Source organism: Erithacus rubecula, assembly GCF_903797595.1.
Source record: "Erithacus rubecula genome assembly, chromosome: 17".
In the NCBI taxonomy this organism is placed as follows: Eukaryota; Metazoa; Chordata; class Aves; order Passeriformes; family Muscicapidae; genus Erithacus; species Erithacus rubecula.
The window spans coordinates 4866086-4886168 of record NC_136669.1 but is presented as its reverse complement, the minus strand read 5'-3'; the positions used below and the strand labels follow the sequence as shown (position 1 = coordinate 4886168).

The 20083-nt window shown below is 45.0% G+C and overlaps 1 protein-coding gene across 2 annotated transcripts in view; it reads left to right on the top strand.

The window, feature by feature from the left end:
* The first annotated feature begins 9248 nt into the window (after positions 1 to 9248).
* Positions 9249 to 20083, top strand: part of GNA12 (G protein subunit alpha 12) — a 35239-nt gene continuing 24404 nt past the window's right edge. The window contains exon 1 of one of the 2 annotated variants that reach the window (XM_079320417.1): positions 9249 to 9926. In XM_079320417.1, the coding sequence (XP_079176543.1) occupies positions 9606 to 9926 (321 nt within the window). In that variant the 5' untranslated portion in view covers positions 9249 to 9605. The remainder of the gene's footprint in view (positions 9927 to 20083) is intronic. The other variant, XM_079320416.1, reaches the window with a different exon arrangement.

The window sequence follows — 20083 nt, the reverse complement described above, 5'->3', positions numbered from 1 at the left end:
CCAATCATCCCCCAATTGCAGATTCATATCTTCAGTTGCAAAACTTGTGTGGTCTGTGTTATAAGCCACAAATGCTCCCTTATTCATTTATTTTGTGTTCCTCACTCAAGTTCTCTGTTTTTCCTCTCTCTCCTCACATTTCCATATCTGAAGCAAACTTCATAAACCACTTTTCTTAACCTCCCTAGGTCTTACTGTAGCATCAGCAGAAAAGGTGCAATATTAAAAAAGGTATTAAAATAGCAGAGTGATACCTCCAGAGTGATGGGAAGTGGCGAGAAACAGAATTTTATTGAAACCACTATTTAATGTTAATTATGTTTTCCTTTCCAGTAGTGAATAACCACTCAGTGCTGAGATTGGAAGACTTGCTCAGAAAGGGTTCCATGGGATTGATTGGAATATGTCAGTGGTGCTTATGGTTACCATTCTCCTGATTTCATGCCAACAGAATGGGCAGTGATAGCTTGAGAATCAGCTAAACAGTTCCCCTTCTTCTGAGCATCATAAATGGTTTAGAGAAAACACATCTGAGCATTTTCTTTCTTAGCTCTTTCATCATCAGAACTGTGATATAGAATAGCTTTATCCAGTCCTCACTTTATCACAACCATTTCCTTAAATATGAATTTACTTTTGAAGATAAAATTTTATCTTCTCTCTTCCAGAAGAATGCATTATACATCTGTATATTTTGGGTTTCTGTTTGTACTTTTGCCTTGTCACCCCCAAATATTCAGTGTATGTTTCTTTCTTCTTCTAGCCAAGGGTATAAATTAAAATTCAATTTCATTAAAGTTGTAAGTAATCACTCTCTGGCTCTCATTAGTAATGATTCGGTGCAGGGGGATCCCGGCTGCTCCCACAACTGTAATTCAGTTGGACTCATCAGCTCTTGTTCACAAATCGCTTGAGCTGCACTTTCTTCCCAAATTTATGGCATCAGCACTGTCCAGAGGTTGAATTACAGCTGCAGGTTTGATCAGGGACTGCATTATTCTGCATCTAATCCCTGCATTCTGACAGCAGTGGGGGGAGCACTGTTGTTTTACAGGAACTCTGCATTGTTCCTCTGCTTTATGTCAGGGGCTGAATTGCCTCTGGAATCAGGGAACTGTCAGCCCAAAGCTACAAGCAAACAACCAGCTCCAGATGACATGGTGTATAAATAACAAACATGGAGACACTCAGAAGCCAGCACTCCTTCTTCTGCACTCTCCTAAATTACCAGGATGGTGATTGACCACAGCCTGTGCTCCTGCATCAGCAGATGCAATCTGAATATATTGATGCTTTCTGAATATATTGTTGGAATGTGACTCCCAGCTTTTACCCAAAATGAGGAATGCTGATATTCACTGGTGGCACAAAGTCACTTCCACATTGATTAAATATTTCAGCCAGAAGCCATATTCATGCATTCATTCACATCCAAGCCTTTCCTCTTGAGCAGTGACCTGCAGCCCACGGCACTCCTGGCAAGAAGGGCTCTGCAATGGCAGGGAGCAGGCCCTGTGCCATTTTCCACAGAGGTCACTGTCACTCCTCAGCTGGCAGCCAGGACTTTGCCTCCTGCAGGGCAGCATGGCCTCAGACCTCTGGAACCCAGGGTTTAATCCCAGAGGGATACAGAAGCCTTTATCCCTCCTGGAACCACTGTCCTTCAGCTGACAGAAGGGGACTGGCAGCCAGAGTTTGGAGCTGCTCCTCGTTAGGAGCAGAGGAAATGCCCCAGGCACATCTAACCTCAGGTCAGGCCAGGGGGAAATGTTGCATTGTCTTTGGAAGCTTCTCCTGCTTTAGCATATCCATGTCCATGTGCTCCAACAACACAGGGCTTGCCACAGCCAGTATCTACCACTCATTTAATTGACCTTTGCTGTTAAATCATTAATGGAAATCACTGAACACAGGGCAATAAGGTGGTTTCAGCACTGTTCTGCTGCTTGTGGCTTCTGCAAATTTTCTGGTGTAGTTTTTGCTTGTTCTAATAGCAGAATCTGTCATCTTCTAGTTTCTCACAAATCCTGGGAGGCAAATTAAAAGAGATGTGGAGCAAATTCCTGTTGACTTTAACGAGGGGTTGTGGTTTTTAAAAACTACGTTAAGAAGAAAACGAAGATTCTTTTATTTCTTTATGCAACCTTGCCTTTTTTATACACTTTGTGGTTGGAAAGACTCTGACATGAGACAGGCTATGGGAAATGTCTGCTTTCATATAACAACTGAGAGCAGCAGCATTTGGCTGCTGGACTGCAGCTTTCAGAGAGCTGTCGGCATCACCTGTTGTGTCAGTCCCCTGTGGCTGCAGGATTCTCAGTCAGCCTCCCAGGTGGGTTCCAACATGTTTTCAGTGTATTTTAGTTCCTTCATTTGTCCATTTTTTTATTCCTTTTCAAACTGAAATATATTTTTTCCATTCCTAATTAACTCCCTGCCACCCTACTTGTGGTAAAACCTGATTTATTTCTCCTTCTCTGCACTGAGAGGACAGGATACTTAATCTCCTCTGGGTGGACGCTGAAACACTGTCTGAATAAAATGCTGATCACTCATCTGGTTAGCTCCTGCCAGCTCTTCTCTGCATTCCTGCCACCTGGGTTTTGCATCATTTGCTATCGTTTCTTTAAGTGACAGAGCCTATTCCTTCTCCATTTTTGGGAGAGCAGTAATTCCTAAATTAGCTGCTCGTCTCATTTAGGGTGTGGTGTGAGTGTTTATCTTCTGTATTAATTGTAAGACCATGGCTATTCACAGGCTAAAAAGGATTGTTTGAATAAATGCTTAGAAAGGGTATTAAACCAATGTCTACAATTTACTGCATTTGCTGTTCTTTTGGGACTTTTATTTTTTTGTGGATAGGGAGCAGCTTTTTCTACCAATGTCCACTTGGTAGCTGCAGAGGAATAAAGAAGGCTTGGGATCCTTCATTCAGGGAGCAATAAATAAATACATTGTAGAAACAAAGAAATATTAGCATTTTGAAAGGCTCTGTGTTTGACACTCATCTGCAAAGTAAAATATGAATTTCAGATATATGTGCATGCATGCATCCATGTTTGCAGGGGCAAACTCTTTCAGATGGCAAACACTCACTGTAAGTGCCAACATTTTTTGCACATCTTGGAAATATTTGTGTAAAACTGGAAAGAGCAAAGATTGCCCATCTGCAACGTGAGTGGGGAATGCTGCAGGCAGAGCCCACCTGTGCTCAGTGAAGGGAGCCAGAGGGAGGGGAAGAATCAAGGCTTCCCTTCCTCCTGCTGAAGATTTGAGAGGCCCATCCAGTGACATGTCTAATGACACCTTTCAGATGCACCATCCATCCCTTCTGCCTCACCTCTGAAAGCAGCCCAGGCTGAGGAACCTCTCTGTGGATTCAGCCAAGGGCTGGGAGCCTGGCTCTCCACCCTGCCAGTGATCTCAGGCAAATACTGGGAACTCTGTTCCATTTATTCATCCTGAAGTGGAGGTGTTAAGAAATATGAGGCTGGTAAATGGGTGACAGGCATCTGCAAGTGTCACCTCAGCAATTCAGGTTCACAGAGAGCCTTGGAGTAGGATTGCAAAAATTGCATCATTTGTAACCTTTTCAGCACCAGCCTTTTAAAAAACAAACTGTAACCAACAGCTTTCCTTCGGACATGAAGAGAATAACTAAAGAGAACATCTGTTTTCCCTTTAGATGTGAAACTGCAATAGCAAGCCATGCATAAATTTTATTAAGGCTTGCTAATTTCTGACGAGTTTGGGGAGATACATGCTACCCGTGGAGATATTTGGTTCTGCATCACCAGATGAAAAGTCATTTTAAAAACAATGCAGAAAAAATGGACATAGCTTGGCAGCAAATGTGTGAGGTTTTGCTCCCAGGGCTTTGGCTTTGTTTGTACAATTTATAGATTTGTGCCTTTTTTTTCCCCTCTTAATGTCACTCATCTTATTTTTTGATGACTTTTTATGACATAGATGACTCAACAAAATGCACTTGAACTGAGAAAGCTACTTATTGCTGGAGTCTTTTGTACTCAAAATCAGAGATCCAAATGCTTTCAGGACTTAGGTCTGCTTTTCAGTTGTTTCTGCAATGCCAAGTTATTCTGTACCCCAAAAGCACTTGGGCCAGCATGAGCCTATTCTGTCCCTGTGGCTGCAGCAATGTGACTCCAGATTTAGAACTCAAAATTTGGGAAAGCCCCACTCAGGTGCCACAGCCCCAGGTTCTGTGCCCTCTGAGGAAACATCTTGAAGCAGAAACTCAACTTCTGATCTTTCTTCACTCTCAGAACAAAGGTTCATCATCCTGGGGGGTAATCACAGTAGCTTGGGTTAGAAGGGACCTTAAAGACCATCGGGTTCCAACCCCCTGCCATGGGAAGGGACATCTTCCACTGTCCCAGATTGCTTCAAGCCCCATCCAACCTTGGATTATTCCAGGGATGGGGCAACCACAACTTCTCTGGGCATCCTGTGCCAGGGCCTCACAGGAAAGGATTTTTTCCTAATATCCAAGCTTCACTAAGAACTGCAGGATGCTTGGCAGGACATTCCTGGAATTACACAGATCATGCCTCATTGCATGAAATAAGTAGGAAAGTCACAGGCTGGGTTCAAAATATGCTTGTCTTCTCTCAATAATTAATTGTTTGTGGATTAACATGAGGTTTTGTGTTTTGAAAGTAAACTAATCCACTCACTGGCTGGTGTTTAATGAAGGAGAACAGGCTGCTGTCAAGCAGTCTGAAAATAGTGAAAATTAACTCCATGAAGTGTCACGACTCACATATTTTATGTGTATGAGTAATGTGTCTTCTGTGGGACAGAAGATGAAAATACCACATGGAAAAGAAAAAAATAGTGGCTGCCAATTAAATAAGGGAAGCTGGAGTAATTGCTTTGACATAATTTGGTGTTTTGGCTGTTTGGTGGCAGCTGGGCTGGGCCACTGCAAGAGAATCCACTGCAAGAGAACTCACAAACAGCATGAACCAAAAGTTCTGCAGCCTCTGTATTCACAGAGGGGAAAGAAAATATAATTAATTAATTAGTTAATTAATTATAATTAATTTTTCCTGTCCTTTCCATGTGATTCCTGGTAAAGAGGGAGTCTCCATCTTCTTTGTAGCCACTCTTTAAATACTGGAAGATGGTGATAAGGTCTCCCCTCAACCTTTTCTCATGGCTGAACAAACCCCATTCTCTCACACCTTCCAGTGGCATTAAAACGGACAAGGCAAATACCAAGATACAAATTCACTAATAAGTGGATTTTTTCTTGAGATGCCAAACTACTTCAGATTTCTTTGGCTTCACAAGTGTTAAGACTGACTGCAAGCACTTAAAAAAATTGGTATTTCTCAGAAAGAGAGTAGAATAGGGATCATAAAGCCTTGCAGATAACAACCAGCCAAGGGTTCAATACCTACAGCAAAAAACTAATACTTTAGTACCAGAAGGTTCCCATATACTTAATGATGTTGCTAGAAAATGGTTGATCTGTTTGAACTGCTCTTGTTCATTCCTGTGCAGGAGAATGTTATTCCCTTTGCCTCTCTGCACTTTTTCATTCTGCCATGGGGAGTGTGCAGAGAGAAGGCCATTGAAAAAGCCATATAAAACCTGGAGAATGCAATAAGCAGAACATGGCACTTTTAACACGACAAAACTACCAGCTTAGGTAAGGCTTGAAGTGCACATAAACTCCAGCACCTCCTCAGGCAAAGAGAGTCACAGTCTCAACAGAGAAGCAGCAAAAGGAGTTTAGATCATAAATGCTCTCCAGAACTACAAGCTTTGCTGCCTGAATGCACAATGAGCAATTCAAGGGCCCAGACATCTTCAAATCACCCAGGCTAAGCCAGGAGTGCACCTGCCCTGTGGGAGCCACAGTTCAATATCCTGACTCAGTTTGCTCACCCAGCACGGGGTGGGTGATTTATCACTTTGGGTGATTCCAGCACTGCACACCTTTCCTTGCTGTCCTGTCAATATCTTCAGTTTTGTGAGCTTTGATTGCATTTGCAGTAGCTCTGGCATTGCTGCAAGGTGCTACTGCTGCAGCAGGGGCAAATGCTCCTTGTGGTTTATTTCCTTCTCAGTTTCACTGAGCAAAATGCTCCTCATGGCAGTGCTGGTGTCTGGTGGCACTCAGGGAAACAGCAGCCATGTCCCAGCTGTGGGCAAACAGATTTTAGTACAGGGTCCATCAGCTGCACCCTCAGCTCGAGTGGCAGCAGCTCCTTCCCCCTGGGGCTCCTGCTGTCACTCCAGCTGCAGGCAGATCTTCATGCACAAGCAGCCCACTGCCTTCTCCAGCTGCCAGACACCTTCCCAGCTTTCCTCTGCAGATGTTCTCAGGACCAGAACTCCATTCCCCAGCCTTTCCCCCGAGAACCTCCCATCTTTCTGCTCATAATTCAGTTGCTTCGTAGCCTAGGAGGGAAATGGAAATAATGTTTTCCTAATTGGCCCTTTCTTTCCATCCTTCAGTTCTCTGTTCTCTTCCATCTTTTAGTGTTTTCCCTTTATGGGAGACTAAAGAAGAAGGAATAAAAGCAGCTGCAATCAACAGAAAGAGAACAAGTGTTATAGGAAGAAACAGAGATGAGAAAGAGAAAAACAGAATAGAAATAGAAATAGAAAAAAAAAGTTTAAAAAGGGAAACAGAGAAAGTAAAGAAATAGAAGGATGAAGTAATTGCTTTATTTTATGTTGTATCAATATAAGTTGTTTAAATTTCAGTCTAAGCCCAAAGAAGGGAGATGAACTAGGAATCCCGAAGCATGGAGCCAGACAAATAATAAGGGGAAAGGGAATTCTCTGAGGCTGAGAACAAACCTGTCTCATCAGGGTCACTTTCACCTCCTGCTTACACTCATGGCAAAGCCTCTGCAGGGCCATCAAAGGGGTTGTGACGTGTGGCTGTGAGCCCTGCCCGGCCCTGGGCACAGCACCAGCCCGGCTGCTGCAGGAACAAACAGAATTCTGCTTTGTGCTGCTCCAGAGCAGCATCCCAGGGGTCCCATGGGGAACCACAGTGCTGAGGGGGATGCAGGGAGGGAGGGCTGGACCTCTTCCTTCTGACAATTAGATGGGAGCTGCTGAAAGCTGCTTTCATGGATGAATGCATGGAGAACTAAGGATGTCTAGCAACTGATTTATTTGATTAGTTTATTGTACACCACAATTTCCCTCTCCCAGATGAAGCGGGTCTGTCACTGGAGTGGGACTTCACAGTTACTGAACTCTGCCAAAACCCCTGAGCACCTCAGAAGTCTGAAGAGGTCCTCAAGTAGGGCACAGACAAAGCCAGTGGAGCAGGAGAAACCCAGCAAATCAGAAAAAGCCAATCTGGGCACTCCACAGCTCCATGGGGGCTGATTTGCAGGCAGTTCAACATCTGTGGATTGCAGCGGGAGTCCTGAGTGCTCAGCTGCTGCGAAAAGCAGGGATGGGCTCGGGCTCGGGGTGTTTGCTCCATCCCAGCGGCGTGGCTGGGCTCTGGCAGGGCAATCGTGACATCCAGCGGGAATCTCCTGAACTGCAGCAGCACCTGGTGGGTGCAGGGAGCCGCTCCTGAGGCTCAAACCGCAGTCAAAGGGAGCTACAATGGAAGGGAAACTGTTGGAGAAAGCTTCTGTGCTGAATGGATCCGGAGTTAAGAGCTTTGTGCTGGTCTCCTGCAATCTTCAATATCCATATGTGTTTTGAAATGGCTCTTCTTGCTAGGGAGAAAAACACTTTGGGGAAGAAATGACAGCAACATCTCAGTGGGATTAATCCTCACAGAGGATTCTCACTTGCATGAAAGGTTTTCTTTAATTGATTTGTTTCAAATCTGTGATTCCTTGACCTTTAAGATGTCTCAATGCCTACAAGGAGACCGGAGAGGAACTTTTGACAGGGTGGTGACAGGACAAGGGGGAATGGGCTTATGATGAAGAGAGGTAGAGTTAAATTGAATATTGGGAAGAAATTGTTCCCTGTGAGGGTGAGCAGGCCCTGGTACAGGTTCCCAGAGAAGCTGTGGCTGCCCCATCTCTGGAAGTGTCCCAGGCCAGGATGGACAGGGCTTGGAGCAACCCGGCCTAGTGGAAGGTGCCCCTGCCATGACAGGGAGTGAAATAAGTTTTAAGGTCCTTTCCAACCCAAGCTATTCTGTGATTCTTAGCATCCTTAATATTTTATGAAATCCCACTCATTCCAGAAGTTTCCCTAAGCTCTCTATACTTTCCATGTTTGGAACAGAACCGGGGAGGATAAATTATCTGAAACTTAAACTGGAATAGATGTTTGTGGCATAAATAATTGGAAGCACAGACAGAAGTAAGGCAAAAAGGACAAATAATCTCATGGAGCTGAGGACATGTGCTTGTCTTTTATGATTTCATCTGCAGCCAGAAGGTCTGGGATCCCAGCCACCACTCAGTGATCACACACCAGCTGCTTCCCAAAATGTTTTTTTCCCTCCAGTACCTAATCACGAGGCTGAGGGGGATTTCTTTAAGCCTGTACTTTGATACTTTAATCCCCACCTCGCCATCAGCCCAGCTCTGGATTGCCTCAGCGTGTTTACAAAGAATTACACCCGATGTCATCAGGGGCTGAAGTGTCCCTGTCCCACGGCAGCGGGTTCCCCCCGGATGCTGGAATTTGGATGTCAAAGGAGAGGCTGCGTCCACCTGGGATCAGCTCCCGGGGGCAGCCGGGTCTGCACAGTTTAATCTGGCGAATAGGGATCTACGGCTGCTGCAGTGCTACGGACATGTGCTCCCCAATGACGTCAGCAATGACACAATACTTTATGTCACTGGCCACTGGATCGCTCTGGTGAGGACAAACCCCACACGCTACCAACACCGCCCGGTACCGCCGGCTCGGGACTCCAAGAACCCTCTCGGGCCCCACAGTCACGGCTCCCCTGACGACATCCCGGGCGCGCCGTGACGTCACGCCAACAACACGGGCACTGCGTGACGTCACGTCCCGGGCGGTGTTCCCGCCTTCTTCTTCCGCCTCTCAGCCCCCGCCCCGACAGCGAGGCCACGCCCTCTCAATGCTGATTGGTGCTCGTTCCTCTGTCCCCGCCCCCCTCCCGGCACTGCCCGCCCCGCCTTGCCCTGAGCCGCGTCGCTCGCCTGGCCCCGCCCGCGTGCCGGTTCCTCCAATTGAGGAACGGATTCCTTGAGCGACAGCGCTGCCGCCCAATGCGGGCGGCGCGGGCTCCTCCCCGCGCGGGCGGCGGCGCTCGCTGTGAGGGGCCGGGTCCGCGTGTCCCCCGCCCCGCCGCGGCACCGCCGCGACCCCGCGCCGAGGGTTCCGGGCGCCTCCCGCCGCCCCCGGCCCCGCGCAGCCCCGCGGAGCGGCCGCGCCCCCTCCCCGGGCAGGGCCTGCGGGCCGCGCCCTGCCGCCCCCACCCCTCCCCCGGCCGACCGCTCCCTCCCTCCGCCGAGCCGGAGCGAGGAATGGGCGGTCCCGGCCCGTAGCCCCCGGCTGCGGCTGCTTCTCCTCCCGGTCGCAGCGTCTCGGCGGCCTCCGCCCGATGCTGGCGGAGCTCGGGGTCTCGGCGGCGGCGTTGTGAGCGCTCCGGCCGGGCCGCCGCCGCCATGTCCGGCGTGGTGCGCACCCTGAGCCGCTGCCTGCTGCCGGCCGAGGCCGCGGGCCGCGCCGGGGAGCAGCCGCGGAGGGACGGCAAGGAGCGGAGCCGCGATGCCGAGCGGGAGGCGCGGCGGCGCAGCCGGGAGATCGACGCGATGCTGGCCCGGGAGCGGCGCGCCGTGCGCCGCCTCGTCAAGATCCTGCTGCTGGGCGCCGGCGAGAGCGGCAAGTCCACCTTCCTCAAGCAGATGCGGATCATCCACGGCCGCGAGTTCGACCAGAAGGCGCTGCTGGAGTTCCGGGCCACCATCTACGAGAACATCCTCAAGGTGAGGGGCGGCGGAGGGGGGGCGGAGGCCGGCACATCCCGCAGCGCCGGGAGCTCGGGCCGTGCCCGTCGGGAAAGGATGTGGGAGCTCGGGCGGGCCGCGGCTCCGGGAAGGGGTCTCGGTGCAGGTGCGGGGAGTTTTGTGCTGCGGGGGGCCCGGGAATGCGGGTTCCGGCCTTACCCGGCTCAAGGCTTGCGGGAAAAAGCCGCAAAGGAAATTTCCCTGCAAAGGGGACTGAGAAAAGCTTTGTGGAAACGCAGAGGAAAGAGGATATAGGTGTGGCCTGCCTTCTGGAAAAAACATTATGGGAGCATCCTCGAAGTCGGAATTGGAGAAACTTCAAGATTTGAAGAAATGAGGAGGAATTTCTCTGCTTTTGCAAAGTATCCCCAGTGTGTGCATTTCGAGATGGAACATGAAGGGGTTCCTCGTACAGATGTTATGGCAGCGAGTGGTTGTTACTTGGTGCATCTTTAGAAATGAGGGGAGTGTAGGCCCGCAGAGTTGGGCAGTGTGGGCTCTTATCAAACCTGCAGCTGAAGTGGAAATCACTTTGGTTGGGTGCCTTTGCAGGAAAGTTTTAGTTCAGTGTGTGCGGGTTTTATGGTGCTGGCAGTGTGTGTCTCTATTGAGTGGAGACTATAAAAGCTGCTGTGGTAGAGCCCTTGGTCTGCAGACTGGTATTTCCCTAACTGGGGAGAACCGACCCTGAGAAATACTGTTCCTGTAAGGGATACAAACATTGATGCCCCGTGCAGGTAGAAATAATCATATTTCAGAAAATACCTCAAGATGCATAAAAAGCTCACTCAGGATTGTTTCTTTCTTCATCGTCATAATCTTTCCCTAAAAGAAATGCTACTTTTCTGCCTATATTTTTCTGTAGGATTGTCTCCATTCTTTTGTGGGCATAAATTTGTGAGGCTCTGAGATTTCATAGAAAGTTAAAGGAAAGGGAACTGTGCAAGTTAAAGATAACGAGTTACTTTGAGTTTCCAGATTTGTGTTTAAATAGAAGCTTTATGTGCACTTAATAAGTGCACACATACAATGACTCTTGTTTTTAAGAATGCTGCTATTCCATAAAGGGCTTTCACTTCTGTTAATGATCAGGAAAATGGTTGTCTAATTTTCTTTTCCTTTTTTTTTTTTTTTTTTGTCCATTTTCAGGCTGGAGCCCATTAACTGCAAGAAAGTTGAAATTCAGAAGCTTCTCTCTGACTGTAGTTATGTGAGCAAAGAGAGTGTTATGATTTTTTTTGAAATCTATATGCCTAGAAATAAGGAGTTTTATTTTAGCTCTTAATGCTTATTGTGGTCCTGACAGTGATTTATTTTTCTTTTTTACTGCTACTAATTTCAAGTAGTAGTAGAAGCTTTTAGGGAAGTTTGTAAAAGTGGAAAAAATCTGAGACTCCTTCCTCTTTTAAGTTGTCTATGCAGTAGCAGTTATGGTAAAGTGATGTAATATTTTATGTATGCAGAAGGTGTAGAGCTTTCAGCAGTAGAACTTGGTGTGCTTTGGAAAGGAAAGTGTCTCCTTATAGTAGAGGAGACAGTCACACACTTGAAACACTTGTTTGCTGGATGGCTCCAGGTAGATTTGAGAATTCAAAGTAGAATCCTGGTCCTCAAGCAATCAGGTGTTCTGGTGCTTTACAGCTCTTCTTGGACTATGTCAGTTAAACTTTTTAAACTCTTCTAATCCTGAAAATAAAATTTGGAAGCAGCTTTAAAATGGGTTAATATGGTTCAGCAGATTGATTGCCCTTTTGGCCTTGCAGGTGATTTGGGAGTATTAATGTTAGGTTAGGGTTCTCCTTTAGTTATGTGCCACACCCTTCCTTCCCTTGCTTCTCCAGATAACACAGGTGGCTCTTGCATACAAAAATACAATTTATACTCCTCCCTCATAAGTTTTTGGGGAATGGCTTGGGAATAGTCACTGTGCAAAAAGTAGGCAGAAGGAGGAAGGGTAAACAAAGAGAAATGCAAGAAGAGTATTCTGGTGGGAAGGCAGTAGATGATTTGTTTGCATTTTTGCTCATCAGAGATAAACCTGATAACACCTTGATATTCTGCCATAATCATCAGGAAGAAATCAAATACCAAGACAGAATAACAGCTTTCAAAGCAGAGTGATTGTCAGTGCTTTTATTTTAGGGTAATTGTGTAATACTCTCTTGCATTAAACCTTGTTCTGTGGATAAACATCCAGTGTTTAAAGTAAACTTATTTAGCTTCTTTGACAATGTAAATTGTCAAGTGCACGTGATTGCTGCTCTTTCTGTAACAGTGTTTAGACTGCAGGTTCTTTTCACTTTTTCAGGAAGTTCAGTGATCACCCACTAAGACTTAATGAAGCCAAGATCACTGTGTGTTTAACCGACAACAAAAGGTCTCAGATGAATTTGTAGTACTAGATGTGGGCAATGTGAAGTGGAAATGATCCTATCAAAGATCATTTAAATCTGTGTGACACTGTCAAGTACAGCTGCAGCAACCTTAGCCCACACAGTCCTCAGCGTGGTCAGACAATGGTCCTGCTAAGCTCCTGCAACACTGAGATCTGAGTTAGAAATGCAGTGTAAATCTCTGGGATTGAATGGTTGATTTTCGTTTTCCAGCCATGACTAAACTCCTCTCTGAAGAAGGAGCATTCCTACTTTCTGAACAGTGCTGGATATTTCTGAAATGCTTATTGCAGTAGTGTTTAGGCAACTGTACAGCTTATGGAGAATGAAGAAACTGCTTCAGAGAACACAATGTGAAAACTCTTTGAAAATAACAGTGCTAAGTATGAATTGCCATTAGTGTCAGCTGCCACTTTGTGTTTTTCACCTCTTGTTTTTCTGATGTCTTGTTAGTGCTGAGTTCTTTGCTTACCCTGTTCTCTCTGGTTCTCATGTCCCATTTTGGGGAAACCCTAGTCAGAAACAAAATGCTGAAGCAAAATAAACCTATGATACAGGATTTACTTTTCCATTTAGTACAGGTGATGGTTCAGGGCCTTGCTAGCTTTTTCTGGCATTTGTGGGATGGTATTCAAATACAGGAGTTTTGCTTTGGTTTAAGGTAAATAGTCATCGGTTAACTCAGGTTTTGCTTGTTAATCGAGGCTAAGTTTCAAAGTAACTTTTTGGAACTTTTTGATGATGGAAGTGAAAAGCAGTAGTGTTAATGTTCTGGTATGAGTACACAGGCTTCAGGACTTCAGCACACCCACCTGGAAAAGGAAAGTGCACAGGACAGGGCTGTCTGACTACTGAGGCCTGAATTTTAAGGTGACTCCTGGCTATGCAGAAAAACTTGGAAAACTTTCATGTACCTTAAGTCTCAAATCTAAGCAATGTGTGGTGGTATTACAGAGTATTTTGATGCTTTTCAACTGTAGCTACAGGAATCTTTTGATACCTTCCATCCAAAACAGATGGGTTGGCCTTGATAATCTATTTGCTTCTTTTGATAAAAGTTCAAGAGCTCAGACATTCAGCGAGTCACAACTCTGATGTTCCTTGTCTAAATGTTTTTTTGTTTCAAGTATGTGAATATCATGCTGCTTAAAAAAACCCAGTTTAGTTGCATAAGAAAATAATTACAGCAATCTACAAGTGCCAGAGTGGTACTTGCACCAGCTTGTTGAGGAGATTTTGATCTGAAGAGAGAAAAAGTTCAGCTTTTAAAAGCCTGGAGTATAATCTGTTGAGCTCTTTTGGTAATGTTACTTTTCCTGTTGAGAACGGAAAGACCAGCTCAAAGTTTCAGTATATCCATGAGTGTTTTCTTGTTGTTTGTGGCCTGAAGTGTAATGATTGACTAAGGAATTGAAAAGCCTGCAATGACAGAGGGAAGGACTACAGAGGAAATTATGTGTAATTTCATTTGTGAGCTCTAAGTGGGGAAAAAAAACAAGGGAAGATTCTGAACATATAAAATCTTTGAGGAGCAGTCCTTTGGGACTTTTGAGTGCAGCTGCAGTACACGAGGGGATACCTGAGAGCATTTCTCCTTGACAGCAGGAATATGAGTGGCAGTAAAGCAAAATAAGTGGCTTGTGCTGAAGGCAGCTTTAAGAACTTTAGACTTCTGCAATTAATACTAAACCTGGACTGGGACTCTGTGTACCTGAATGTGCCTAAATTCTATTTATGGTAGCTGAAGTAAGTTGGTTTTACCTCCTGTCATCAACAAACGAACCAAGAAAACTCTTTTGCAACTTTCAAGTTTCAACCAGGTACAGATACAAACTCGAGGATGTGAAACAGATTTTTCCTCAATTTGTTTGGGAGCTACTCTTGCAAGTGACCAAGTTGCTGCTCATTTATAATGTAAGCATGTTTCTTCCAGTGCCTACAGACCCAGGGGAAATACATCAGGTAAACCCCAGTTACTCTTTAAATTGTCTTGACTCCACACTTCCCTGGGTTTACATGCAGATGAGTTTGGAGACCCATTAGGAGGTGATGATGGTCACACTCCATCTGTTGCTGCAGAGCTGGGATCCAGCTGTTTGAGTAGTTGGTCTCAGGACAGTGTCAATCTCCTTTCTGCTGAAAAAGCTTCTTTTCAGAGGAATGACAAGGAGAGTATAGGAACTGTGGTTAATTAGAATATTTTCCTTTAAATTTAATATAGAAGTGCTAAAGTTCTGTATTAGAACAGTTTTTAAATTCTGATTATCTTTTTTTGAGCTCTAGTTTATGCAGAAGAGATGGAAAATCCTGATGAGTCTTGTTGAAATTGTTGTTCCAGGAACATTTCATCAATGGATCTCTTACTGACTTCCAGTTGATATATTTTCTATGTCTTAAATGTAAATTCCATCAACTCTGGTGGTCTCTTTGCATTTTGGGTGTCTCTTCATCATGGCAGATACTGGAAGAGGAGTAATGGTCAGTATTAAATGATGAATATTCATAGCTGTTCCAAAATGGAGCTCACAATGCTCTTGTGATGTAGTCATTAGTATTGCAGAACATGACTTAGTCCCTGGAGACTGCAGGCACATACTTTGATGTCTTCCAGACAAAAGTTTAGTCACTGGAGTGACTAAATTTGGGAGCTTACATTATATTGACTTGGTTAACTATACATGTAGTTTTATAATTAGCTTGGAAAGTATTGGCAAAAAATTAGCAAATTGTCCTCTTAAAAATGTTTACAGGAAAACTTTAGAGCAAGCTCTAGTTTACATTGTCTGAAAAAGTTCAATGCAAATTCCAGCAAGGAAAGAGCTGAAAGGAGTAGGAGGCTGCAGAGTTTCCAAATGAGTTTCCACCACTTTGCCTGGGATTTTTCAGCCTAGTGCAAGTCAGGAGCAGGTCCCATCCTGGCATTGAAAATGCTGTCTGAGCACATGTGCTGGCTACTGAATCCATGAGGGCAGCATGGCAGGGATGCATTTGGAACTGCAGATGCTGTGTGTCCTGTATTGAAGGCATAACTAACTGTGAGCTGATATTGGTGGGGATGGTCTCAGGGCAAGGAGAAAGCTGCTCATACAAGTCTGGAAAGCATTAACTGGGATCTTTTTGTGAGGTCTTGCACCACTCATCATCTCTGAGGTCATCATCCCTACCCTGTTACCAGTAAAGTTTGCAGGGAGTATTTTCCTTCTGCTGCATTTATCGTCATTTTGCTGGGTTCACTCAAAGACAAGGACTCTTTTCAGAGTTTCCAGACAAGCAGACATCACTGCTGCTCCCAATCCAGAAACTCGGTGGCTAATCCAAAAGTTTTTTAATATTTGTGTTCCTGTGGACTAGGTAAATGACACTTCCCCTTTGTTTCCATTTTTTATTTGTGTGCTGGGCTGGAAGGTAGGTCATCTTTGCTGTTTACCCTGCTCTCACCTGGGTGGTACTGGAATATGTGAGTGGTGAAAGGACAGGCAGAGCTGGGAAGCCTTTGCCTTGTCTAACTGGGCCAACTGGTGCTGCTCCCACCACTACCCTTGTCTCACCTCACAGCAAACTAAATAGCCACTGGAAATCTCTTTTTATATGAGTGACCAGGTTTTTGGTGATGTTTGCTTGCTGGATTGTGGGCTCAGGCAAATGACAAACATCAAACAGAAGAGAGTGGAACTCCACTGCCAGGAAAGATGCCCCTTTGGATGGTACCTCCTTTGACTGTTCTGTAATGTGAAACCTTATCCTGAATGACATTGGGTTCTCCACTGCTGCTTGGCTGTAATGCTTCAAGGATATAGATCAGAGAAAAACTCTGTTAATGCTTTTATGATAGTGTGCTGCAAAAATCTGATTGTCTTGCTATCACTCTGTTTGTAGTAGGTCACCTTCTCTGCAGTGTTCCAGGCAGCAATTTACAACAGTGCATATGATTATATTTGCTAACACTGACAACATTATTTTTAAAAACTGTGTGATTTACCTGTGTTCCTGTGGCTGCATCACCTTGTATTGTTCCACTGGTTCCAAGGAGTAGCTATAGGCTGAGGTGGGAGCAATCCTGTGGGCAACAGCTCAGATTCATATTGGTCTCTGTGAGATGAGATCCCCAGACTTTTGCCAGTTCCTTGTCAACAGCAGTGAGGAAAAACACACAGTAGGAAACACGTTGGAATCTCCCTGTGCCTACAGTGTTGTGTTGGTTTGCAGCCCTAGGAGAAGACAGCAGTGCCTGCTGGCTGTGACCTGGAGTCCCCCAGGGAGTGCTCAGCAGTGATCAGCACTTCTCACAACAACATGGTCCAGAACTGATATGTAGATATTGGAGATTTCAGGCATTGCTGTGAGGTTAGAATGTATTAATGGTAAAAAGTGTAAAAAGTAGCTGCTCTAGTATTTCATGTGTGACAGTTACTCTCTTGTCTGTGATCTCAGCAGTAGTTCCCTAAAATTATTTTGAGAAAATGCACTGTAGGAGGCTCTTCTATTTGTATACAAACTCTGAGCAGGTTTGCAACAATTAATCAGGTTTTTTGCTTGCTTGACTGTTGTTATGTGCACGGAAAAACCTGGCCTTGCCTTTGAGCAAGTGTTCCCCAAACCTGTTTGGTGCTTAACTGAGGGGTGTTCACTTGGCCTCTGAGTTGGTCCATCTGGTGAAAGGTGTGAGGTTTTAGGGATAATGAATCCTTCAAGTACTGGAGCATATGAATAATTTAAAAAGTGAGTGTTGTGTTTTATGTAGCAGTGTAACTACACATGTAAGATGTGCTTAAATCACGCTGCTCTTTAAATACTGCAACACTTCTTGTCCTGTATTGGCAAACATCTCTGGCTTCAAGTGACATTAGCTCATTACAACCTTTCTAATAATTACCACAAATTCATTTAATCATTATTTAAAAATACAAAAAAACCTGGATTTTTTTCAAGGCTAGGATGCTTTCAAAAGTAAAGGAGAAAAAATACATTTGAGCCAGTCCTCGTAATGAACATTTGTGTAAATGCTCATAAAACCTTCCTGCTGGTGAGTTGCAAACATGCTCCAAACAGCTGTGCTGTGTCAGCCTGAGGAGCTTGGCCTTTGTCTGTGACATGAAAAAACAACCCACAACCAAAATGGGCTACAAGCACAGGGCAATGTGATCCTTTGGTGTGCTCTCCCAGTTATTGGCAGCCTTTGGTTTTGGAAACTTCTGGAGCCAGGATTTGCATCTGGAATGTAATCGAATAGTCCTCTCTGGACTTTGCTTCCATCTATTCTTCTTCATGGCTTTTAGAGTCCATTTATGCTTTTGGCCAACATCCTGTGTAAATGCATTTGTCTGGCTGGGGGTGTGTAGGTTTTGAGTTTGAGCTCTTTGATAACTTGTGTTTGTCTAGCAAGGGGAAAAAGAAAAATGGTCTTTGTCTATTCCCTTTCTGCAAGTCTTTTGTAATTTTTGTACATTTCATGTGTGTTATGCCTTTTTTGGTTGTCTTTTTTTTTTTTTTCAAATTTATGGATTTCTAGACTTAGCTTTTTCTTCTGTATAAGACATGGTGCTTCATGAGATAGACCTCATCATGCTCTTGTTACACCTTTTTCATCTTCTACCCTGATTCCATTCAGGTTTTGTGCATGCCAGGAATTTATACAGTGACTTGAATATATTTAAAGTTATTATGAAGGAATGGAGCAAAAAACTTCCTATTTTTACTCCCTAGCTGGTACTTCCACTATGCTGCTGTTTTTCTATTTTCTAATGCCTGACACTGTCCTTATCTGTGGATTTTAATTATTTCAATCCTTGCTTATTCTGGGTAGCAGAAAATCAGAAAAACTGTGAGGGAAGGGGTAGGAAAAGTGTCTTGCTTTTATTTCCAGTAAGAGGAAACCTTTTGTATGGTAACTTGCTCTGTAGATTAATGAGGCAGGGATTATCTAATGCTCAGTGAGGTTGCAAAATACAATGTTACCAGTAAGTCTGAGATGTGAGAATAGCTGTACATAGGATCTAAATTTAGTGAAGCCTCTGCTTCCCCTCATTTTTCTGACATCTGTTTGTAGCATTTATGGAACTGTTTTGTGGAGATGGAGAAATATTAAGTTTAGATTCACTTTACTGGGGGTTCTGCTGAGTCAGACTTAACTGCTAAGAGCTGAGAGGAAGAAGCATTGACTATTTATTCCTGATATGTTTTAGAGACACATCTTGAAGCAGATATGCTCTAAAATTTTTGGGAGGTTCTGTGGGTATGCATAGGACATTCCTGCTGACCTCTATGCTATATTTTTATTTTCTTCATGGAGTGTGCCTGTCAATGCTGGTGTCCTTCTGAATCACTTTGTCCTAGGTCGGGCTCTTCATGTGACTTGGTGGCAACATCTCTGTCTCTGGAGCAGTCAGAGGAAGGTGCTGATGCCACATGCTCCCCATGGGTGACCTTGCAGTGGTTAATCCACTCCCACAGGGTCTGTGGGACCTAAGTTTAGTTCCCTTTTGCTGCCTCAGGGAGGGTTTAAGCCTGCATTTCCATTGAGCAGCAGCCAGCAGATAAGTGACTGTTCTGGGACTGGAGCAGCCTCTATGCCCTTGGCTGAAACTGCTCTGTGGTTTTCTCCACACAAATAATGAAACTTTCCCTAACAACAAACAGCCTCTTGAGAACCTCTGTGTCTCCAGTGGGAGCAGAGAAATTCAGGACAGCAGTGTGGGGAAATGCACTTGGACTGAGCTCCCAGTGCACTTCTACCCAAGCAGGAATTGTGTGGACCTGCAGCCATTCCTGTGAGATGCTGGGCAGGGCTGTTGGGTAGAGAAGGGTTAAACCAGCCCCAGGGCTGGAGCTGAGCAGCCTGGGGAGATCCTGCAGGGCCCAGGCAGGGAAAGGTCAGAGCTGCGTGGGCTGGGAGCTCTGCAGGGCCAGGGCAGCAGGGGAGGTGGTGACCCACGGGGAGATGGTGAGCACTGTCCCCCACACAGTGCTGATTAACCATTTCATACACAGCATTTCTCACTGAGCAGAGACAAACCTGGCATGAAACACCTGGGAGTAACCCTGACCTGCTGGTCTCAGTCACCACAGTGCTCTGGAAAAATCTCCCAAGTTCTTGACTGGGCTGTGGGGAGCTGACCCTGTCTTTTAGTTGGAGATGGGGGTGTGTGCAGGGGATAGTTTGCAAAAGTGTCTGAAGCTGTGAGACATCATGGAGGCATCTGCAGTTCAGAGACAGAGCCTTATAAGTGGCTATTTCATGCTCCTGTTTGTTAGTGCTGTTCAAATAACCATCGAAAGACTTCTGTTAATAAAGGGATAAACTCTACAACTAGGAATGAGAGTTGGCTTTTGGTCTGTATGACAGAGTTACTGAATAGTTATGTCAGGAATTTGAAGCAGCAGTTAGTAAATATATTTGATTTTAGTGTTTTCATGGTATTGTGGAGATGCATTCTCTACTTTATGAAAAAAGTAACAATCAGTGGAGAATCATAAATATTTACATTTTTGGGAAGCTGCTCTTGAGTAGCACCGTTGGAAAGTGACAACCACGACACTTGGCTTTGAGTTCCTGTTCTGTGACACTCCACTAAGTTGCTTCTCACTTCCCTCCCTAATCTTGGTTGCTATTGGGAAGTTACTGTTGGTGTTTTGTGGTGCTGCTAAAGGACTAGAGAGCAGAAGGGTTCAAGTGTTAATAAAACATGCATGCAGTCTTGATAGCTTAAAGTATGCAGAAAAAGAGATCAGTCCAGTAATGTGGTG